This window comes from Sminthopsis crassicaudata, chromosome 1 (assembly GCF_048593235.1).
Source record: "Sminthopsis crassicaudata isolate SCR6 chromosome 1, ASM4859323v1, whole genome shotgun sequence".
NCBI classification, from domain to species: domain Eukaryota; kingdom Metazoa; phylum Chordata; class Mammalia; order Dasyuromorphia; family Dasyuridae; genus Sminthopsis; species Sminthopsis crassicaudata.
In genome coordinates this window covers 432616113-432641614 of record NC_133617.1, presented here as the reverse complement: position 1 = coordinate 432641614, position 25502 = coordinate 432616113, and the positions used below count along the sequence as shown (strand labels likewise).

Below are 25502 nucleotides of genomic sequence, written 5' to 3'. Positions count from 1 at the left end.
ATCTTGGGGTCTTTCTTAGGACTGTCCCAAGTCTTATTTGTTTTTTACTGGTTTATGCTTGCCTGAGGTGAAATTCTGGTTTATTTGTGGGGGAAATTTGGAGCACTTGGAATTTTCTGACTTAATTTGCCATCTTTCTCAAGATAGTTTTCAATATTCATTTTTGTAAGTTTTTGAATCCCAGAATTTTTTCCTTCTCTTCATTATCTCCCCTCTCCCCAAGACAGCAAGCAATTATACATGTACAGTCATTTTTAAAATTTCCATATTAGTCATATTTTGAAAGAAAAATCAGAAAAAAAGGGAAAAAAACATAAGAAAAAGCAACCCCCCCCCCAAAAAAAAGGTGAAAATAGTATTCTTCCATCTGCATTCAGTTTCCATAGTTCTTTCTCTGGATACAGGTGACATTTTCCATTCCAAGTCTATTGGAATTGTTTTGGATCAATGTGTTGCTGAGAGGAACTAAGTCTAGCTAAGTCATAATTGATTATTACATACTCTAGCTGTTAGTGTGTACAATGTTCTCCTGGTTCTGCTCACCTTTCTCAGCATCAGTTCATATAAATCTTTTCAGGCCTTTCTGAAATCAGCCTGCTCATCATTTTTTATAACTCAATAATATTCTATGACATTCATAAACCATAATTTATTCAACCTTTCCCCAATTGATGGGCACCCCCTCAATTTCTAATTCCTTGCCACAACAAAAAATGATGTACAAACATTTTTGTACATGTGAGTCCTTTCCCCTCTTTTATGATCTCTTTGGAATGCAGATCCAGTAATGACACTGATCAGTTTTGACATAGTTCCCAATTGCTCTCTGGAATGATTGGATCAGTTCACAACTATCAACAATCAATTTATTAGTGTCTCAGTTTACCCATATCCTCTTCAATATTTGTCATTATCTTTTTCTGTCATCTTAGCCAATTCGATAAGTATGAGGTGGTATCTCAGAGTTGTTTTAATTTGCATTTGCCCAATTAGTAATGATTTGGAACATTTTTTCATATGATTATAGGTAGCTTTAATTTCTTCATCTGAAAATTGACTGTTCATATCCTTTGACCATTTATCAATTGGAGAATGACTTGTAGCATAAATTTGACTCAATTTTCTATATGTTTTAGAAAGAAGACTTTTATAAGAACCACTCATCTTTCTGTTTCCCTTCTAATCTTGGCTGCATTGGTTTTGTTTGTGTAAAACCTTTTCAATGTAATGTAATCAAAATTATCCATTTTGCATTTCATAATCTTCTCTTTCTTGTTTAGTCATAAATTCCTTTTCCATAGATCTAACAACCATTCCTTGCTCTCCTAATTTGCTTATATTATTACCTTTTATGTTTAAATCATATACCCATTTTGACCTTATCTTGGTGTGAGATGTTAGGTCTGTAATACTATTTTCTAATTTTCCCAGAAATTTTTGTCACATGGTGAATTCTTATCCAGAAGCTGGAGTACTTTGGATTTATGAAACCGTAAATTACTATAGTCATTGATTATCTTGTGAACCTAACCTATTCCTTTTATTCACCACTCTATTTCTTAGCCAGTACCAAATGATTTTGATGATTGCTGCCTTATAATATAGTTTTAGATATGGTACGACTAGATTGCCTTCCTTTGATAGTTTCTAATCATTCAGAATCCTAAAATTCCTGACCAGTTTTTATAGGACTCAGGTCTTGTATTTATCCTCTTTAATTGTTTTTATTAATATCTTTCAAACATATCTTGAAAGTCCATGTTGGTTAAGATTGTGTGAATTCACATTGATCTTTTCAAACAACTCCTTGGAAGTTGCCTTTCTCCATTCTTTCACTTTTTATTCAAGAAAATCTCATTTTTCCTACTCTTGAGTTTTCATATAGAATTTAAATCCACAATCTCCTTGTGAATTCTTTGAAGCTATTTTCCAAATGAGTTTTCCTGATACCAGGCTTGGTAGTGCTCCATTCACTGCATCATTGAGCTGTACCAGAGTAATCTTCCTAGCATACTATTTGCAGCATGCATCTCCTGTTCAGAAATCTTCTGGGCCTACCATTGCTTTTGAAATAAAATTTAAAATCCAGAACCTTACATTCAAAACTTCCCATGTTCTGGTTCCATCTACCATTCTGTTAGGTTATTTCATTTATTCTGTGTTCTAAGCAAAATAATCAATCTCTGTCCCTTACTTTTGTACTAATTATTCTTATCATTTTACTTTTACTCATGCCATCTCCCACATATCTTTAATTTTTTTAAATTAAAAATTTCCAAATTCTCTCCTCTTCACCCTCTCCTCCATTAAAAGGGCAAGTAATGTTATGCATAAGAAATCATGCAGAATATTTTCATAACAGCCATGTTGTAAAAGAAAAACAAGAAAAGTAGACCAAAAAAATAATGCTTTAATCTGCACTCAGAGAGTATTGCAATTTTTTAGACAGAAGTCTATACTGTGGCCTGTTTTTGAGAAGTACAAAGTACTACTAATACAAATATATGGGCAGCTAGGTGGCACAGTGTATAGAGTACCAGCCCTGAAGTCAGGAGTACCTGAGTTCAAATTTGATGTCAGACATTTAATACTTCCTAGTTGTCTGATCCTGGATAAGTCATTTAACCCCAATTGCCTCAGGGGGGAAAAAATCTAGATATAATACAAAAAGGTTTTGAATTAGGTTTTGGTATAACAAACAAATCATAATGACAGCATTGTTAAGAATAATAATCACATGTTTGTTCAGCTATGTCCTGTCTTTTGATTTCCCTGAAGTGCTGAGCTATATACTACTTGTGTGATATACAGTTGAAAGCTCTAGGTATAGAATCAGAAAATTCAAGTTATTATGTGATTACATACCTCTGACCCAGGCCTCCATGACCACTTGTTTTTCATTAAAAGCAAACTGAACAAAATTTATTCTTTGATTCAGAGGGTACTTTGTGTTCTTAGAGTCCCTCATGGTTATCTTTATGGACATCACATCATTCAGAGGAAACAAAAAGTATTAATGGAATTTTAGGTTAGCAGAGTTTAATACTAACTTTTTTTTTTGCCTATCTTTAATTTTTTAACATGGATAAATATAATCATGAAACTGGGCACTTTTTCTAATGGATTTGATACTGAATTTACATTTGAAAATATTTTCAACAAATCAGTTGTAGTAAAATATTGAAGCTCCATTATTTTCAGAACTGAATAGCTTATTTTATTAGCTATAAAAGCCCCTATTATTTTAATCTTGGAGCTTATTTAACAGAATGAATGTTAAGAATATGAAAATGTACAATGATATTTGTTGGTATGATTCTTCATTTAAGAATGTCCTATGCTAAGCTAGGAACTAACTGTTCCTAATTAACTGAAATTTGAATTTCCTTCTTTAGTAAGACTTTTATTAAAGATATTTTAAACTATATTTTGGGACTCGGCTAGAGTTTATTAATTTTTCATTGCATGGGGAAACAAATATTTTGCATAGGTAATAACATAGTTGAGCACTCCAAATCTGGTCTAATTTAGATGAGCTATAAGAATGAATTAAGTTGTTGTTTAGTCATTTTCAGTTGTGTCTTTATGACCTCTTTTCTTGGCATAGATACTGGAATAGTTTGCCTTTTCCTTCTCTGGATCATTTTACAGATGAGAAAACTGAGGCAAATGACTTACCCAGGATCACACAGATCGTGTCTGAGGCCAGACTTGAGAAGACTCAAGTTCAAATCTATCCTCAAACACTTAATAATTGTGTCATTTGGGTGAATCACTTAACCTCTGTTTCAGTTTCCACATTTGTAAAATGTAGTAACACTACTCTGGATTATTGTATTGCTGAGACTAAATCACTCACAGTTATTCATTATTGTTACTATGTACAGTGTTTTCCTGGTTTTGTTCACTTCACTCTGCATTGCTTTTCTGAAATTCACCTGTTGATGGTCATTTCTTAAAGCACAACAGTATTCCATGACAATTATGTGCAACCTGTTCAGCCATTGCTCACTTCATGGGTATCCTCTCAATTTCCAATTCTTTTGACACCACAGAAAGAGCCACTGTTAATATTTTTGTATAAACAGATCCTTTTTCTTTTTTTCTTTCTTTTTTTTTTTTTTAAATCATCTCTTTGGGATAGCTACCCAGTAATAGTATTGCTAGATCAAAGGGCATGCACAGTTTGCATTTTGGACATTCCAAATTGTTTTCTAGAATGGTTGTGTCTGTTCAGAACTTCATGTATTAGTGTCTCAGTTTTCCCATAATCCTTCCAACATTTGTCATTTTCCTTTTCTGTCATATTAGTCAATCTGAGAGCTATGGAGTAGTAACTAAGAGTTGTTTTAATTTGCATTTCTCTAATCAATAGTGATTTAGAGTATTTTTCCCCATGACTTTTGATAGCTTTGATTTCTTCTACTGAAACTGCCTCTTCATAACTTTTTAGCATTTATCAACTGAGGAATGATTTGTATTCTTTAAAATTTGACTCACTTCTCTATATTAAGAAATGAAGCCTTTATCAGAGATAGTTGTCATAAAAAAATTTTTTTTCTCAGTTTACTGCTTTTGGGTTTTGTTTGTGTAAACCCTTTTTAATTTAATATAACCAAAATTATGTTTCATAATGCTCTCTGTTGTTTGGTTCTAAATTCTTCCCTTATTCATATATCTAACAAATAATCTATTTCATGCTCCCCAATTTGCTTATGTTAACAACTTTTATGTCTAAATCATATACCCCCTTTGACCATATCTTGGTATTTGGTATGAAAAATTGTTCTAAACCTAGTTTCTGCCTTACTGTTTTCCAGTTTTCTCAGCAGTTTTTGTCAGATATTGAGTTCTTGTCCAAAATCCGAGGTCTTTGAGTTTATCAAAATTATGTTCATTTATTACTTTGTATTGTGGGCCTAATCTGTTCCACTTACCCACAACTCCATTTTTTTAGTCAGTGAGATTACTGCTTTATATTTTGAGATCTGGTACAATTAGGCCATATATATAGTTATATACTATATTATATAAAATCTGTGTCCATATTCAGGGTCTTAGGACTGACTAGGAAATCCACACTGATCCGCTTATGAATGCCTGTTTTGCTAATAGATTTTTTTAGTTCAGATTGCTTCTTCGCTAAATTGTCAACTACACAATGTAAAGTTTAAGTTGTTAACAGCAGCCCAAGGAAGGAAATTTTGTGAGGCCAGAAAAATGAAGAATAAAATAACCAAAGGTTTAGAAGAGAGAAGGCACAAGGAAAACTGAAGAGAGCTAAAGAAAACCAGATAGTTGTGATCTACCTATGTTATCTACCCTTTTTTGTCATTGGGGTTACCATTTTCTTGTCCTCAGGTTTAAAATTTTGGAGTATTTTTTTTATTCTCCCTCCTTATGTTTCCTCTACCCCCTTTTACCCTTTCAGAAAGTTATTGAACCTTAGTAATTAATTACTCCACCCCAATATTTCTTAATTTTACTTTCCTTTTTATTGCTACTAGACCCCATTACCTCACATTTGGATTCCTATAACAGTTTCTAAGCTGGTCTTCCTCTAGTTTCTCTTTATTTCAGGTTATTCTCCACATATGATAAACTGCACTACTGGAAACACATATTTTAACATCAAGATCTGAGGGTTTTCTTGATGTCCATTTCTGGTTTATCTTGGTCCTGAGCTCTTTATGCATTAAAAGACTTACTAGAAATTTGAACCTATTTGACGTTGGACTGGTATATTTCAGAAACTCATATCTGGTATACTAAAGAGTGTGTTGTGTGTATGTGTGCGCATGTGTGTGCGTATGCGCTTGTGTAGATATATACACACACACATATATATCTGCACATTTGAACATCATTTAACAGTTAAAATGTGTAATTTACAGCATAACTGTGTTAAGTATATTTTTTATTGGTCTCATTGCAAAATGACAGGTTAAAAAATTGGCTCAAAAAATAAACCATTTCATGCTTCCTTTTTCCTTTCTAAGTGTTACTGCTTATCTTTAACAATGAGAATTTGAACTAAGGATTGCCTTAACTTGGGAACCAACATTCATATACTGTATTACTTTTCCTGAAAGTAGGACATTTTAGAGCACATGGATAAGGAGACTGACCAAGTGAGAAAAAGATAATTAAAATGAATTGAAAAGTAATTCTGCTACTTTTCCTTCTGAGAAGTGAGAGAGAGAGAGAGAGAGAGAGAGAGAGAGAGAGAGAGAGAGAGAGTGAGAGAGTGTGTGTGTGTGTCTGTGTGTGTGTGTGTCTGTGTGTGTGTGTGTCTGTGTGTCTATGAGTTGTTTTTTGTAGCATATTGTTCATTACAGGAACAATATTTTTAATTTTTGTTCCAGTGATTTTGAAGGCCCAAAGAGGAGAATTAGATCCCAGTTTAGTTATTAAATAATAGTTACTTGTCTTAATTTTTTGTTCTCAGATTTAAATTTTGATATTGGCCTTGAGTTCTTAATCATACATTTAAATATATGTTTTTGCATGCAAATATATATATATATATATATACATATATATATATACATATATATATGCACATGTACATTTTATTTAAACATTTATGTAGATATTTAAATATGCATATACATGTATAAAATCATAATTCTGTAGTGAAAAACAGTTTTTTAAAATGTGAATACTCTCCAGCTTGCCATACATTGATTTTTCTATTAAACTGTAGTTTATTTCTGCCTTTGTGGTTTACTTTTTTATGGAAATTAAAAAAGGCAAACATTACTATTCAATTCAGTATTGCTTTTGTGTATTATGTACATTTGATTATTATTATATATTTACAAAAATAAATTTATTTCTATTATACCTTATTTTTGCTTCTGAGGTTTACTTTGAAAATATTTTAAAATTTTATTATAAGGTTTTATGTTGTTTTGCTAAACATTACTTTTTAAATTTGTTAAATTCAGGAAATATTGGCTATAGCCATAAAAATATCGTGGCTCTTTCATTTTCTAAATATTTGTGAAATTTCATTTTGATTTTTATTGCTGCAATTTTTTTCTTTTTTCCACCAGCCAAAGCAACTACAATAATATATTCACTTTACTCTTAATTGTTTAGCATTTGGATAAGAATTACTTATGTGAATTACTGTGATTATACTGTAAGAAATATTTGAAATATATTATAGTTGTGCATTTTGTTGTCTAGGTTTAGTTGTCAGAGGTGGCCACATGTAGATTTGGTTTTGGTTATAGATTTTCTCTATAGGGTACTTGGGTAAAAAAAAAAAAAAAATACTTTGCTGCCACTCAGGGATCTGGAGGCTTCCTTTGAACCCAGGCCAATTTTATTAAAAGAAGCTCTATTTTTAAAGAATTCATTTAGCTTTTGTTCCCTCTATTTTTTGTAAGCATTTTTTTTTTTTTTTAAACAAAAGAACATCTTCTGTTTCAGATTACCTAGGAACATTACGCTTTGGTGTTATCACAAATAAACATCTTGCCAAGCTAGTGTCCTTGGTGAACTCTGGAAGTGTTTATTTACATAGACATTTCAACACATCACTTGTAAGTATTCATTCTTCATTATTGATACATTGTGGTGCCTTGAATTTTAATTGAACTTTGTACTTTTGTGTTCTTAGGATTTTCATGAAATCTTATTTTTCATTTGATATATAAAATTACCAAAAATGTCTGTGGAACATTTTGTGCTTAAATGCCCAGGAGTTATTCCCTACCCTTTATGCAGAGTAAACTTTGTACCATTTATCAAGAACAATAAAATAATAAGTTTCTCTCCCAAGGCGATCTGATAGATTTTTAAGCCCTTTTCATTTCATCCTGGACAGTTTCAAGAGTTTATGGCTATTTGATATCTGGAGAACTTTCGGGAGCTCTTAAATTTTCCTTTCAACTTAATGTTTCTCGGTTTTAGCTGTGTTTTGGAGAGATAACCTCAAAGCAGTTATTTTAGAGCTTTGACATAATCTTTCACAGCTTTTTTTTTTTTTTTTTTTTTTTTTGCTACTTAGTCTTCTTATCCTCTAGATAGGACGGTTTTCATTTTATTTTTCTTAGAATTGTGTAACTTTGTTAGCTCTAGTGATGTCTTCACCTTAGGCCATAAAGATATTTTCCTGTATTTGTCTCCCTATGTCTTTTACCAGCTGTCTGCTTCTCTTTCTCATTGTAATGTTTGTTTCCATCACTGGTAGTATTTTCTGTATAACAATATAAATTAGATTATTTATCTAAAAAACTCAAGACTATTTTGATTTACTGACTGTGTAAACTGAATACTTTCTTATTCTGCAAAAAGAATTCCAGAACACTCTCTCATTATGTATTTATTTCTTACAGTGTATATTCTTATATGATCTTCTGGTTCTTGTTGAGAGTTTTTGAACATTTTGAACATTAAAGTAAATGGTGCCAACTAGCTTGATGGTTGTATATATTAATTCTGTACCTTAAGAACAACCAAGCCATTTCCATCTTTACAGTAGCTGAATCCTGCTATATATGTTGTCTTCTCCAGGTAGAATGTGAGCTTTTGTGATCAATAATTGTCTGACTTTTCTGTTTCCTCAGCAGTTGGCACATAGCAAGATTTATAATTTTTTTTTTCTTTCATTTGTTCATTATAATCTGCTCTCCACCTGCAACTGCCTTGCTATTATTTGGCCTATTTATAACATTATTCATATAGAATTAACTTGCCCTTGTATTTTTTTTTTTTTTTGGCCTGAAGTTTTATTGTTGTGGAATAATAAAATTAGAAAAAATAATATAATTGGTTTTATTTTCTTAGATGTATATTGACATATATGTAATATACATATCTATGGGTTCATTATGCATACTTGACAACTGTGTGAAAATTGCATCTAGATAAGGTGTTAGAATAGTTATTTGTAATATCAGTGATAAAAAAAATTCATCTAAGATTCAGTAGTGAGATAATCAGTGTGAATTAATATATCCTGGTACTATCAAATTTACCTTAACTTTTGAGATAAAATTTAATCTTATGTATAGTTTCCATAATCTGATAATGATATTGGTTTGATTTTATCATGTTTTCTTTTATACAAAGGTCTTTCCTAGAGAGGTAATGAACTACACAGCTGAAAATATTTATAAATGGGCTTTAGAAAACCGAGAAATGCTTGTTCAATGGCTGCGACCACATGGAGGGAAAAGTCTTCTCCTGAATAATGAACTCAAGAAAGGACCAGCACTTTTTTTATTTATACCTTTTAATCCCTTAGCAGAAAGTCATCCTCTATTAGATGAGGTAAGATTCATAATATAAAAGCATAACTCAGAACTATTTATTGTATAGTAAAACATCATTATTTGTACTATGTTAATTCATAATTAATAATAATTCTTAGGAGGAGTCAAGTCAGTGCCAGTAACAGTGTCCATAGCTTTTTTTTTTTTCTTCAGTTAAAAGGTCAGAACCTGAGGCCAGTGAATAACACCTCTTGGCTCAGCTCCATCCACCATGTAGCTCAGTAATGATTAAATACACAGAATTATTTGATAGTGGATGAGGGTGAAGAAAGCAAAACATTCTTAATTTCCTTACATAAAGTGATTGAGATTATTTTTGCCTTTTATTATTAATTATTACCATCATTGTTGCTATTACAACTAAGAAGATGGAAGGACAAGCACAAAAGAGTTTGGGAGATACACTCTATACAAAGTAAAAATAGAAGTTGACTTGTTTCAGTTCCCCTTATATATCCAGAATGAGAGAAGTAAAATCCTAGCACTAGCAACAACATTTTTTGGCTTTTCTATTTTCAAGTCAGACAACCAAGCCAGTTCTCAAGTGACTGCCAACCATCAGCAGGATTGGATTTCCACTTTTCCCCTTGCTTGACTTCACCCAGTTTATTCCCTTTTTCTGTAAGTTTATTTTATACATAGTTCATTTGTAGTCAGTTACAGGGAGCAATAATAAGTTGTAGAAAACGTGGGGATAGTTACTAATTGTATTTTCTATCTCTTTTATTTTTTTCTTACCCGAGAATGGCTTAATTGATTAAAACACATTTCAGAGACTCAGTGTACTTTATTGTAAGCTAACTGCATACTCCTCAGTTCCTTCAGAGTGAACCTAACTTATCCTTCAAAGAAAGCAGAACTTAATACTACATGTCCAGCTAACACCATTGTTTTGTTGCTATAATCTCATTTACACCATTTCTAAGGATCATTCCATTATTTGGCACTACTTTGTATTGTGTGGAAAATTAAGAGAGAAATGAAAGAGGAACAAATGAAAAGCTTCCTTGTTCAAGGCACTGTGATGGAAGATCTGTGAATAAAAAAATTTAATTTCTTTGAAATATTTTGGCCATTCAAACTTTTATCTGCTCACCTTCTAAATTAATTGAGAGTTTATTCATTTAGACTAGCACTAACACTTTAGAGCACTGTGCAGAAAAAAAGTTTTATGTTCACCTAAAGCAATAGCAATAGTTCTAGGTGTAAAATATTTATGTAAATCTTAGCTTTCAATGTTTAATATTTTTAATGTTTTCAGTTTCTGATCAAATTAGGTGTGGATTAGTTGCTGTGAAAGGGGAATAGGAGTACTGTTTTCCTGTTAAAATGAATGTGGATATACTTAGCGATACAGCAGAGAATGTATTAGACTAGTAATATTTTTTTCTCAGACAAGCATCCTGTCTGTATTTGTGTATCTACTTTACATTATCATTACTTTTCCTATTGAATTTTTATTTAGAGATCATAACATTCCTGTGAATTTAATTAACCCCTCTTTATAATTGGAAAAACAGGTTAAGAAAACTTGTGATTTACCCAAGGTAATGACCAGCTGAAACTAGAATCCAGATTTTGTTAATCCCCATCTAACATGTCATTCACTCAACTCTTCTTCTTTGTTCTCAAAGTGTCAGACATATGAGCAGATTTGATTGATAAAAGCTATACATCTAATTTCTAAAAATTTAATTTTTAAATTTGTTTGCTCTTGTGGATGAAATTTTTCCCTCACTTTTAAGGATCCAAAAAATTATCATTGTCATGTTTTAGTGCCCTGACAAAAAATATAGGTTTAGCTTAATCCAGGTTTAATTGTTCAGGTTTTGTTTTTTGTTTTCAAAGTAGTTAAAATTTTTTTGTTTATTTAATTTCACTTCTAAATATATATCTCCCTACTGTATCTAATGAGTCATGCTTTTACAAAAAATGAAAAAAAAAAGGGGGGGGGGAAGAATTAGCAAAATTAACATACATGTCAAGAATATTTGTGTAATATTCATAGTCCCTTTTTCTCTCTCCCCTCCCTCCCTTACAAAGAAGAGAGAATAGGGGCATTTATTTTCTCAGTTCTTCTCCAGTGGTTGAACTTGATCATTATTATTAGACAAAATTTAGCTTCCTTTGTGTTTCCATTTATATTGTTGTAGGAAATGTGTATATTGTTTTCTTGGTTTTCTTTTATTCACTCAATCTTAGTTCATAAATTTTAAGATGATGTGATAATTCTTTTGATTAGACCTACACATTTCACTGATTAAAGTAAAACAAAGTAAAATAAAGGCAGTAATTACAATGCTAACATTTTTAAAGTTGCTAAGCCTTCCTTATCTTTTTCTGTATAATAAAATATGACATCAAGCACTAAGTGACTCTTATATAGTATAGTTTGACCAAGATTTTAAAAATACTGTTTGTAAAGTAAAAGAACAAAAAATAAGAATCTCCTTTCTTTATTGTCATTTTCTTCATTTTATTCCATTTTTTTAAAAGAAATTCCATGTGATTTAATATCTTAATATCATATCTATCTTTGGCAGATTTAGTCCATTTTCACTTCCTTCCTGTTACTACAAATTGATATCTGCTATGTTATTATTTCTCTTTCTTTTACAACTAAAGAAAAGCAAGATTTATTGTGCTGTTTTATCTTATCTACAATAGAATGCTTTTAGGTTGAGGCAGCTCATCTAGCCTCAGTCATTTACTAACTAATATTTTCCATGTATGTGTGTGTACATAATACATACATATGTATGTATATGTGTATATATTATATATGTACACATTTGTATATCTGTTTATATATATCAAATGAAATTTGAGTGATATCTAAGTTTAAATTAGTATATAGTATTATGGTGATCATAAATGAGATATAATAAAAAAATAAGAGAGGTAAAATTATCCAGTGAATTCATGTTGTCTGTCTTTGATTTTGGAAACTAGTTCACTTGCTACTAATATTTCCTTAGGCGTTCTGAAAATTTTCAGAATGAAGTTATTTTGGAGTATCAGTGATAAGATGAAGAATAAAGCTGTCAGATTCTTAAATATCTTACATAGTTTGAAGCTTAACAATACCATGTAAAGAGCCTGGATAGGAGATTTGCTGCTAATTTCCCCTGTGACCTGGGCAAGGCATTTAAACTTTCTGGGCATTCACTTTCACACTTGTAAGTCAAGAATGTTGGAGTAGATTTCTTCTACTTAGAAAAAATATCTGTCAGTCTGAGGGAGTAAGATATGGGACCTTACAAAGTCTCTTCTGGAATTTAGATAATTGGCATATTAGTAAATCTTTGCACAACAATAACATATGCTTTCAAGAATTTATATTTAAAACAATGTTTATTCACTTATTTATTGCTAAGGCAATTGGAGTTCAGTGACTTGCCCATGGTCACACAGCTAGGAAGTGTTAAGTGAGATCACATTTGAACTCAGGTTCCCTGACTTCAGTGCTTTAGAGGACACTGTGAGGACAGAGCACTATCCACTATGCCATCTAGCTTCCCTTTAAAGCAATATTTATTGCCAGAACTTTTTCATGGAACTTTAAAATGTCTTATTTACACTAAAATTAGAAGGGGCTTATTTTAAGTCAGTGGTGTACAACTCACTCATTCTATTTCCCTTATGACATTTTCTTTAGATTACCGAAGTGGCCTTGGAATACAACAACTGTAATAAAAGTCAAGTAGTTGAACAACTACTTCAACACCTGAGACATGTGGATTCATCAACATTGGGTTCTCTGGTATCCAATTCCCCAATCCAACTGGCAGAATCATCTTCAATAACCGAGTCCCCATGCTGCAATACTGTGGTGCTTCCTCAGTGGCATTCCATCTCAAGAACCCACAATGTCTGTGAGCTTTGTGTCAACCAGTCAATTGGAATTAAGCCAAGTAAAGTCAGTGTGCCACAGTGCAGTTTTTTTGAGATAGCAGCAGCTTTGGATTCATTCTACCTCAAGGAACACACCTTCTATCAAGTTACATCAAATAGCATAGAATGCAGCAATTTTTTAAGTTTCTATAGTCCTTTTAGCTACTATACTGCATGTTGCAGGACAATGAGTAGGGGCTTGACTAATTCTGAAGAGGATATCTTTCAGTCCCCTAACATCGCATTTTCTTCCCATGAGAAGAAATGCAAAGCTGATAACCCAAGTTCTGTTCCTCATATTGAGGAGAACACCCCTCTCTTTCCTGATGTTGATATTAATAGCACAAGTATCACAGGCCTGAGCTGCAGGACCAACAAGACCTTGAACCTTTATCTATTGGATTCAAATTTGTTCTGGTTGTATGCAGAAAGGCTGGGTGCATCAAGTTCGACTCAGGTTAAAGAATTTGCCGCTATTGTTGATGTAAAAGAAGAATCTCATTATATCTTGGACCCAAAACAAGCTCTTGTAAAGCCCACTTTAGGTACTGTAGGTAGTTTTACTTCTACAAATATTATATATAATACTATTTCTGAATAGAAATGACCTCTTAATGTTGTTGGTAAAGTACTGCTTCTTAACTGTGATGTGTTAAATTGGTTAAAAAGATGTTGTCAACCTCTACATAGTTTTTCACTCTTTTTGCCTATAATGTATTGTTATTTTTTAAATTACTAAATTAGCTTAATACCAGAATGACAGAATTGAGTAGTGCTAAAAAGGGACATTACAGTTCCTGTAGTCCAGACTCTTTTTAATAATGAAGAAACAAACCCAGATTTCTTGTGACATGCCCTTTGTCACCCAACTAATAAGTGGAGAGCCTCTGAAACCTAATCTAGTGTAATTTCCATTGTTCTGCACTACTTCCTAGCCTCTAAATCAGTGGTCCTCAAACTTTTTAAATAGGGGATCAGATCACTGTCCCTCAGATTGTCGGAGGGCTGGACTATAGTAAAAACAAAACCTCACACTCTGTCCCCAACCCTCAGCCCATTTGCCATAACCCAGCAGGCCGCATCTGGCCCTCGGGCCATAGTTTGAGAACCCCTGCTCTAAATTGTAGATCAATTTGTTACTTAGTTCTATATTTTGTGAAAAAAATCAAACAAAAACATTGATAGTGATTGTGAAGGATTGTGAAAATATTTCTAAGATGATATCCAGTGGAAAGAGAATATCCTCATGAATTAAGAGATACTAGTTTTTGGCAGAAACATATCATTAAATAAGAAATGTCCACAACTATATCAATTTCATTCTTCAAAATAATAATAAAAATACTTTGTTTAAGTTAATCTTTTTTCTCCCTTTGCCTCAAAGGTTCAGTTTATGATAGTCCATACCATTATACCGATTTGACCAACTGCTATATTTATAGCATTGTACTGATGATATATTCTTGCCATTATAAACCTAGATCATAAGAATAGGCTATTCTTATGGCAAGTGGACAAGCAAATGATTGTTTTCCTTTTCAAAGAATTCAAAAAGAAGAAATATTTAAACTTAGCCTATCTCTAGCCTCAGTGAATTAATTAGGCCCTGTGGGTAGGAACACATTTGACTTGTGTTCAAACCTATGAATTCCAAAGCTATGTTAATTCAGCTTTATTGGAAACAGGAAAGTCATCCTTTTCCCAAGTAGACTGGGAGGAATTTGTGAAAAAAAAATTTTTTAATTTGATTTTCCAGTGTTAGAGATAATAAAAAGATCATGAAAAGTAAAATTAAGCCCTCTTCCCATAAAGAATGACCATTTTTATTAGTAACTTTCTTTAGGCAGGTTCATGACAAGTTGTATACATTGAACTTTTCTAAATAAAATATACTTTACATGCACTTAGGAATCTATTTACAAAGTTTTTGATTATAGGGTTTCTTTAAAGTAAAAACTATTAATAAAGAAAAATAATTATCCACTAATTTCTGTTTTCTAAAATATTTTAGTACATTAGGTTTTATTAAAGGAATACCCTTTTTAAGAAAAAGGTAGTTTTAAAAATGTTTCCCATAAAATGGTATTTAACAAAATTAATTTGTTCAATGAAATTAGAACATTCTAACTTTGAAATGTTTTTTGGACAGCATCCTTAGCTGCCTAATTATTTTCTTGCATCTACCCTAAACATTTCAGCTGATTGCTTGCTCAGCATTGACAAAATCAGTAGTGAATTATGGGAAGTCATCTGTTGTACAGGATTATTATATCCTCAGAGCAGTTATTTAGAAGCTGTAGAATTTGTGTTTTATTCACATTAAAATAGTGATCCTTTTTTGTTTGTTTTTTTGTTTTTTTTAATTAAAAGTCACTAAGATTCTGGTAAGCTCTTCACCCTCTTCCTATTGCTTGCTCACTGGAATATCCAGTGAGGTTGATATTTGGCTCAGAATTTAAACAGATTGAGGATATTAAAAAAAAAAAAAAAAAGATGAGAAACAATGTTGCTATAATATAGCAAAACAGTATTAGATAATGAGTTAATAATAGGGTTGCTACTAGCTAAAGTTAGGCTTTTGAATATTTGTGGATTTCATTTCTTTGAATCCTTATAAAGTGTAATCAGAAGCTTAATTTATGTTTCACTAAGCCACAGGCTAGGGAAGGAGAAAAAAAAAGCACAGTGCTTTCAAAAAAATTAGCCCTCAAAAGCCATGACTAGAATGCTTGATTTTATTCATTGTCATTGTAATTCATTTGAAAATCATTTTATTTGTAAGTTGACATCTCTTAGAGACTGTGTTATTTTGGAAACTCTTTTAAACAACCTTACTTTTGAATTTGTGAATTGGCCCTTCTTTAAAAAAATGGCAGAATTTCTAATCCTCAAACTGACAGTTTATAACACTATGGAAAGCGGTCTTATGTCGACCATTAGTAGCTTATGCTACTAGGTAAAGTTGATGCCTTTAATTGAGAGTTATCATCACCTTTATGGATTTTCAGGATGGGACAGTTTTAAAATCTGATCCTAGGAATGTATTTTAGCTTTATAAAATGTAAACATTAAAAAGATAATCTTATTGTTTCTTTTTATAGAGTCTTTTATTCAGAACTTCAGCATTCTCTACAGTCCATTGAAAAGGCACCTTATTGGAAGTGACAGCGTCCATTTTCCTTCTCAGCACCTAATCTCTGAAGTAACAACTGATACCTTTTGGGAGGTTGTCCTTAGAAAAAAGGTATTTTCCTGAAAAGGAATCTCCTTTCTCTTTACAAAGAGGTTTCCTATCAAAATACCTTTGTGTGAATGAGTGGTATTTAGCTTTTGATCATTAAAAAAAATATATTGACATCTCATTTATTAAATCCAGTGATTTTTTTTTTTTTTTTTTTTAAGTGTAGTATTAATTTGCTGTTTTCTCTTCCTCTCTTGAAATCTATACAACTTAGAAATGATCTAATTTTCCCCAGAAGTTGAGATGTCTGATTTGGAACGACTTGGTGAAAAAGATAAGGTTTTATTTATCTTTCTCTAGTTTTAGTAAATCCTGCATTTCTTCCCTTAGGATGTTTTATTGCTGTATTATGCACGTTGGTGTGGATTCTGTGCATCTCTCAATCATATTTTCATTCAGCTTTCTCGTCTCCTGCCTCCAGATAAATTCACTGTGGCCAGGTAAAATAAACTTATTTTCTACTGTGTGCTTTGCTAGTATGCCTCAACTTATTTTTTCATTGATTTATATATGAAATTATAAATTCTGTTCACTGTTCAACCAAATTTATGCTAATATATCCATTTAACTAGTTTAAGTACAAATTCATTATGTTCAAGATTATTATAACAAAATACACTTGGTTTCTCATATTATGTGTGTGTGTGTGTGTGTGTGTGTGTGTGTGTGTGTGTGTGTGTGTGGTACTTTACCATATTAATATATGTAGGAAAAAGTCCAATTTGGACAGATCAGTTCTGAGTTATCCATCCTGCCATATTATAAGCCTCATGAGGGCAGGAGCCATGTTTTTTTTTTTTGTTTTTTTTTTTTTTCCCCCAGCACCTAGGATAGTGCTTTGCACATAGCAGATGCCTCTTAATGGTTATTATTGACTTCATTGATTATGAAGTAGTAAGCATGAAAGGGATCAAAAAGCTTTGCTAGCATTCAATGTACTACTTTGCCTTAAAAATAATAACTTGAACATTGTATTCTCTGTTAAATTCAGAATACATCATTTAATTTATATTATTTTGCATATCTTTAATTTGGTTATACCTCTTTTTAAAAAATTGGACTTTTAAACAAAAATATAAGACCAATTTCTATTTAATATATTTTGTTAAACTTAGAGAGATGCTACCTCAGATTTTGCTCTGTGTATGGATTATAGAAGCTAATGGACTAAAGAAACTTGTCTTTACAAAAGGAAGGGAGCTTTTTGGCTCTTTCTTGATATGCTGTAGTCCATACGTATTTATTCAGCAAATATCTCTGAACTATCTGCTACATGTTGCTCTGTCATGAATACAAATAAATTAATTTACTTCAAGGATCTGTTATGGGTACTCCCTCTAACCAGAGCAGATTGCAATTCATCATCAGATCTACTAGGTGATCTCTCAGTTTTTGTAGATAAAAAAGACATTATTTCACATTCAACCTGTTTTGATGGTATTATTTCACATTCAACCTCCAGTTCATCTGGGCTTGTCTTAAATGAAAGCTATGTAACCCATCACCAGGCCCATATACAGTGTTTTAGATTGGCAAAGAACCTAATAGATTGTGGAATAAGCTTTTCACATCCCTTGTGAAGAATCAGAGTGAGACTTTAATGGAGGACAAAAAGGGCAGTTCTGTTATTTAAAAAAAATTTTTTTTTTAATATTTTGTAATAATGGTAGGTAGCATTTACAGGTAACTACATTTGGCAGCTAGGTGGTGCCGTGGATAGTGTTCAGGGCCTGGTGTCAGGAAGACTCATCTTCCTGTGCTCAAATTTGGCTTCACACTTAACTAGTTTTGTGATCCTGATCAAGTCACTTCCACCCTCTTGACCTCAATTTCCTCATCTGTAAAATAGCAAACCTCTCTAGTTTCTTTGCCAAGAAACCCCAAATGGTGTTACAGAGTCAGACTTTACTGGAAAAGCATTTACATAGTACTGTCTTAAGTTTTGTTAAGTTTTTTATGGATTTTTTTTTTCTATTTGACCTTTCTTTCCAAGTTAATTTCTGTATAAGAGAATGAATATAGAAATAACTGATAAAGAAATGTCTTTGCCAACGCAAATACATTGTTATTTTGCTTTTAAGTTTTCTTTAAACTGCTAAATTATGATGTAATCATGCATCATTCTAGAGGTACTTAATTTCTGTCGAGCCAGATCCTAGCAAGTGAGCAAACTATTTTTTAGGTATAAGAATAGTATTGATATAGAAGCTAATTTATACTTACTTAGCACTGGGGTCTTTATTAAAATAGGTTATGGGCACACAATAGTACCAGTTGATCCTATAGTAGTATTGTCTAACATTTCTAGTTGTGTTTTCACTCAAAAGTATCTGGCACAGCCTTTTTACTTTTCCATATTCTTAAGGCATGTTAGGTGCTTTTTTGTTATCCTTTTTTTTTTTCTGTTCCTTTATTATTTTTCTATTCTGTTTCTCCTTATCACTAACAGGATTGATATAGCTCAGAATGATCTTCCCTGGGAATTTATGGTTGACCATCTCCCTACCATTTTGTTTTTTCCATGCAACAGGTAATTTTGGATTTTTTTTAATTACTCAGGAGTGATTTGTTTGGTATAGTCTAAAAATTGAGTGTTGAAATACTTTTGAAGAAGCTAAATAGCAATAAATATTATTATTTTTTAACTTTTTATGTGGATAAGGTGGTGTTTATAAAATATACCTTAGGAAAAATAAATAATTGAACTATAATGTCAACTTTTGAGGTTATGTGTTTATTTTGTTAAAATAACCCATTTTCCTGGCAATATTAGGAAGTTAAAATACAAAAAGTATAATTTTATATTCAGTCTCTACATTTATGAATCGGAAATTTACCTGTATTTGAATAAGTTGATTTTCTCCAAATGTACTTAGGTTTTTCAATGTGTTTCCACATTAAAGTTGTTAATTGCCGTTTTGGGACATTGACTTAGAGGAGATAATAGTAAATCCTAAGAGCACCAGCTTAATTCCATTATGGAGCTCCAGTGAAGAAGAAGGGAATTTTTGAAGGAAGAGCAATGAACTCTTCTGTACAGCAGAATTAGCAAATGTCAATATGATGTGGTTCATGTAAAGACTAGTTGTGCCAGTAGTCTCTTAATCTTTACTATTCTTATTGTTGCTTTTATAAGTTATAAATATTGTAGGGCAAATTAGTAGTCTTGTATATGGAATCACATTAGAGGGCAACACTTTATTTGTAGAATAAAAATGTATTTTGGGGGATCAGATGTGCTAGTGAAGTTCACATATGTGAACCAGTATGTTATAATTTCACGTGCTCTTAACGTGGTAATTGTAATGGTTGTCTCAGGTATTCTCATCCTAATTTTTCAAACATAGAAAAGTCATGATACTTTTACAAAATCATTTCCTTGCTTTGTTCATGTATTCTGAATCCTTTATGAGGAGTTAGCTCATCAGAAAAAAGTCTGCATAAAGTTACTGAGGGGAACTTTTGAAAAATATAGGAAAAGATCATTCCTTTCCAAAGAATTTTTATGTTGTGATTGATTCACAATTAAAATGGTATTATCTGGAAATTCTATAATTTGAGTTGAACAGATCTCATAGGAAGTACATAAGTATTTATTTGAATAAACTAGGAAAAGAATTGTTTTGAACTCATAAGTCTAGACTAAATAATTTTTATATAATATCAGTCTCTAGGCATATAAATATTTCAGTATTCCTTTTTTTTCTGTATGAACTCAGTGTAAGAAGGCTTTTGATTTCTTTTTCAAACCTAAAATCTTAAAATTTTAATGTGGTGGAATGATTTTCTTAAAGGTATGGCTGTGGAGGGGTGTGTGTGTGTGTGTGTGTGTGTGTGTGTTTAATTCCCCTTAAGAAAAAAAATGAACGTTAATAATGATAAACTGGATTGTAATGAAATTCATAATGAATGTAAGGTTTATAACATCAACCATGCGAGTGTCCTTGTGGCCTTGACTGTAACCAAGTTAAGGTTTCCCTTTCCTGGGGCAGCTAGGTGGCACAGTGGATAGAGCACCAGCCCTGAATTCAGGAGGACTGGAGTTCAAATCTGGTCTCAGACACTTAACACTTCCTAGCTGTGTGACCCTGGGCAAGTCACTTAACCCCAGCCTCAGGAAAAAAAAAAAAAGGTTTTCCTTTCCTTAGACTTTTAATGAATATGATTGTTAGACAGATTATACTTTCTAAAGCTATTTGTTCTGACAATGATAATATTTATCATCTTAATTTTTTTTAAGGTTTGCAAAGACTTAACATGTATTTTCCTTGTGAAGTGGATGCTATTATTATTATCCCCATTTTAAGAGGTGAAGAAACTGAAGCTGAGAGGTTGTGATTAGCTAAGGGCTATATAGCTAGTAAATGTCTGTGACAATTTGAACTCGAGTCTTCTTTTTAAGTTCAGCACTTGTGAGTTTATTCATTTCAGGAATTGTTTGCGGATTTGTTTACCATTACTGGGGGTTAGTTCATAGACCACATTAGTGAAGTTTCTTATATTAAGCTTTATTAATTTTCTAGGAATGCATAAAAATGATATATGATAAGTTTGTCTTTCTGAGATACACAACAAAATTTTAGATGAAATTTCCATAATGTTCGTTAGGCTTTATCACTCACAGCTTTCTTAGAAGATTGAATCGGCTTGTAGCTGTAAACTCATTGGGCTGGGGACAAAGCAGGGTGACTGTGTGTGTGTGTATTATTAGACTATATAGTAAATTTTCTATATATTTAACTATTACTTTATACTACCATTTAACTATTACTTTTTAGCTGTTACATACATTAACATATATCAGTTTTTCTATTGACAAGCATGTCCTACCTTAAGAAAAATCTTTAAGACCTTGTGTGAATGTCATTTGATAAACAGTACAGTTGGGCCAGAATTAACTGCTTTCTTTATACAGTGCAGGTAACTTTTGTAATGATTTAACTAATTAAAGTGCAAAAGTTAAATACATATTATAAATGGTGATTGGCAGAAAAGTTTCAAAAGGAACCTTCATAGTAAGTTTGTAGAAAATCTCAATGGAAAGGGAAATTATAGGAGTGTCCTTTTTCTCTGCCATTCTAAAAGAAGTCTAGCTTTAAATCAGCCTGGTTTGTTTTTCTTTAATGCATTAAGACCTGGATAGCAGCTCCCCTAGCACATTTTCAAAGATGGGAAATTGAGGCCCCAGCTGCCTTTGCTAAGTACTTAAAATTTGTTTAATTGTTGCTTACTTTAGTTATCCTTCTGAGCAAATTATTTTAGTCACCTTTTAGAAAACATTATATGCTGTTCTATTTAAAGAGAGTCAGCCTTTGATCAATGGATGTTAATGATTTTTAAAAAGTAATGGATAGATCTCTTAATTCTAGGTGGTTGGAACCAAAAGATTCTAAGGTGGTATTTTGTTTTCTGTTGAGTCTAGTTATGAATGTGTGTGTGTGTGTGTGTGTCTGCCTGCTGTATGTAGCATTTTCCCACACTCCTAACTCTATTCCTAGCCCCCAATAGTAGCGGAACCTTTGTTTTTCAGATTATTTGGAATCTGAGTTCTTTTCCTCCCCAAACTCCTCTGAATAAAGCTAGATAGCTTCTAGCCAGTTCTTTTTGTGGACTTGGACTGAAGTTCATATAGTTCTAGAGAAGGGGAGTTTGGCATGTTAATTAATAGACATTAAACTTTCTTATTCTGGTACTTCATGATTGTCCTGGGGATGGGTGGGGAAGATTGGTCTAGAAAAGAGTCTTTTCTCATTAAAGCTTTTCTGAGCTATCTTCTTGAGTGTTTTTTTTTTGTTTGTTTGTTTTTTTAAACCTGTTGGCTTTATCTGAAAGCATAAATCACCTCCTTGGATTTATTTGGAAAGATAAGAGTATTGCCTTTAAAGGATAGTGACCCTGGCAGTAATTAGTAATGTCCAGAGGCCTGGAACTGTAGTATTAATGTAGAAGTGCCTAATGCTGCTTAAATGTGTTCCTGGAAAATTACATCCAAATCTAAGAAAAATTATTACTAAAAAGTAATGCAGCAACAAACAATCCTTTATTTTTTTATTTATTTTTTCCCCCCGAGGCTGGGGTTAAGTGACTTGCCCAGGGTTACACAGCTAGGAAGTGTTAAGTGTGTGAGACCAGATTTGAACTCAGGTCCTCCTGAATTCAGGGCTGGTGCTCTATCCACACTGTGCCACCTAGCTGCCCCTATTTTTCAAATTCTAATTTTCATATATTTGCTCTAGAAAACCAGTATATTAATTACAGTATGATACTGTGGGACTCCATAAACCCTTCTTATGAATTGTCCAAAGGGTTGTCCTAAAAGAGGTCTGATTAATCATACCTATTTTCCTGTTCCCCAATAAGATGGAACAGCATAGGCTTTTTAAGCCAAGGCCCAATTATACTAAATCTATTATTTAAGATTATAAATACATGCTATGCATATAAATACCATAGGGTAGACACAGACATTTCAAAGAAAATTAAAATTGTTCTGTTATTTTTAACTCAGCTGTCTAAGCAGCATCTGCAACATTAAGGTATTATATTAGTAATTTATTTGTTTTATAATTTTTTCAAACAACTTTGTTAGATAAGCTCATATCATTGTTTTTTGCTTGTATAATAATAGTACAGCAAACATTTTGTGGAGGGTCTGAGCTTTATATTTTTGACCTTGGTTATCAAATATAAACAAGAAAAAGCTTTTAAGTTCTCCAAGTCAAATAAATTTCAATATTAGGCTTTAGGTCAATGCATGTCAGTTCTAACCAAATACTTCGGTTTTTCCCCTAGGAAGGACTTGAGTGTGAAGTTTCCTGAAGACTCTCCCATCACCCTTCCCAATCTGCTGAAGTTCATTTTGCGTTACTCAGACCCCATTTCTGCTGTTGGGAGCTCAGCTGATCCACAAACCAAAGAACGTCTTCAGAATGAGGCAGTATTACAGAAAGGACACATATCCCACTTAGAGAAAGAGATTCATAAATTAAGAGCAGAAATCACTGCTCTTCATCAGGCTCAAGCCCAAGTGGAATCCCAACTTTCAGATGCCAGGAGAGATAAACACAGACTACAAAAGCAAAAACAAACACTGGAAAAGCAACATAGTGTTCTTCAGCTCCACAGTGAGCAGTTAGAGGCCCTCTATGAACAGAAAACCCGAGAGCTGGAGGAAATGGCACTGAAGCTTCAAGAATTAGCAGATGCATCAGAAAATCTCTTAACTGAAAATGCTTTACTGAAAATCCTGGTGGCAACAATGGAAGGAAAATTAGAAAGTAAAGAATCTGAAAAATCCAATACCCTGCAAGAAACACTTTCCCATGGAACTGAACTCCCGTCACGAGACAACACAAAACTTGCCACTAATATGAGTTCTCCTTTGGCTTCTGAACAAAATAATGAAAATAGGACAGATTGATTTTTAAGCTAATATGAAGAAATCAGAAGGGACAGTTGTATACTGGGAAGATAATTTATGCAAATTTTATTGAAATTCATTGTAAATAAAAATTTTTCTCAGTGGTCTAGAAAATCAAAGTGGATGATCATTCAACTTGGGGAAACATTCCCTACATAATTTATTGCACAAACTTGGTAGGTTTGAGACCAAAACAGTAGTACAGATCCTTGAGGATAAGAATCTGAAAAAACAGGTTCAATTCAAGTGACAATAACAAACAATTCCCCCTTACTTGTTTTTAATCATTCCTTGTCACCATTTCAGCAAGTTTTTGAAGGTGATAAACCATTTAAGAATTGCTTTGAGAGATTAATAAAGCAAATGATTTGAAGGGCTTAGAAGCTAAATATTTGATTGGTAAGCATGGCAAAAGCTGCTATTTTTGCCTGGCATTTTATTGGTATTCCCATTTTAAGCAAAGCTTAAAGCTAGTAAGTGGTAATGCCACTTTTCACCAAATATAGTCTGCCTTTAAGAAGTAAAATAAAAATAAAAGGCAAAGTTAAAAGTTGTCCTTGGTGACCAAGTGGAGGGAAAAAAAGGATTTCCCTAAAATTTGAAGAAATGAACAGTATTTCATAAATTATTAGTCCTATAAAAACCAGATATGGTTCTCAAAAATGGGGTTGTTAAAAGAATTTGTTAGATGACCTCAGCGTACTTCATAAAATGCAAATAAATGTGAAGTTGCCTTTGGATCACTTTGCTGGATTAGCTGGACTAGGGACTTGTTTTACCTACAGAGCAAAATGAAGAAGAGGTAGAAAGCTTCAGAAGTTGTTGATGTGATTAATAAATGGCTTGTCCATTCTAGGATTTGCTCATCTTTGGCTTATGCACTGCTGTCTCACACCCCTAACTCCATTCATTTCATCCTTGGGCTCTTTTAATTCATGAACCATAGGCAGCCATTAAATTTACACTTTCAATTCTTTCTAAACCTAGAATACCATCCAGCATCCCCATCTTGAGTTTCCAATGAAACCAATATTGCCCAATAAAGAAGGCTTTACTGCAGAAGAAGGGTTCTTAACCTGGAATAGGAGAGTGACATGAACTTAAAATTATTTTGATAACTATATTTCTATGTAGTTTTATGTATTTTATATTAATGCATTTTAAAATATTCTGATGGATACCATAGGTTTTACTAGACTACCATGACAAAAAAGGTAAAGAACCCCTGCTGTAAAAATCTAAATCCCTCCCACCAAAACAAAGTTTTTAATAGTAAGGAAATGATGGAAACCCATTTTAATTTGATTTTTTTAAAACAACATTATTTGCTTAGTACATAGTCAGCTTTCCCCACCATAGTTCTGTTATTTCCATATTTTTATATGCTCAATTGACTAAGCTAGTGATTCTTTAAAGTTAGGCACTGATTTTCATTAACATTTAAATTAACACTAACATTAAAATTTTCACTGTGCCTTGTTAAATCTATGCTCCTCTTACAAAATTCATAGCAGTGTACATAAATTGACTTAAAACAATGGGTTAAGCTTTGTGGAGTTATTTGTTTGTTTTTTTAGGCGACAAACATGCTAGATTGTGATTAAAGTTATTAAACTCAAAGTCATTAAAGTCAAAACTGAAATCCTTACCTCCTAAACTT

General features: G+C 32.4%; 1 protein-coding gene across 5 annotated transcripts in view; it reads left to right on the top strand.

Annotated features, from left to right (window-relative positions):
• TXNDC11 (thioredoxin domain containing 11) overlaps positions 1–23956 on the top strand; it is a 56127-nt gene extending 32171 nt beyond the window's left edge. For 4 of the 5 annotated variants that reach the window (XM_074280562.1, XM_074280560.1, XM_074280564.1 and 1 more), the window contains 7 exons: positions 7441–7553; positions 9085–9285; positions 12946–13726; positions 16283–16425; positions 16753–16862; positions 18872–18952; positions 23215–23956. In XM_074280562.1, the coding sequence (XP_074136663.1) occupies positions 7441–7553; positions 9085–9285; positions 12946–13726; positions 16283–16425; positions 16753–16862; positions 18872–18952; positions 23215–23842 (2057 nt within the window). In that variant the 3' untranslated portion in view covers positions 23843–23956. The remainder of the gene's footprint in view (positions 1–7440; positions 7554–9084; positions 9286–12945; positions 13727–16282; positions 16426–16752; positions 16863–18871; positions 18953–23214) is intronic. The other variant, XM_074280561.1, reaches the window with a different exon arrangement.
• Positions 23957–25502: the final 1546 nt, after the last annotated feature.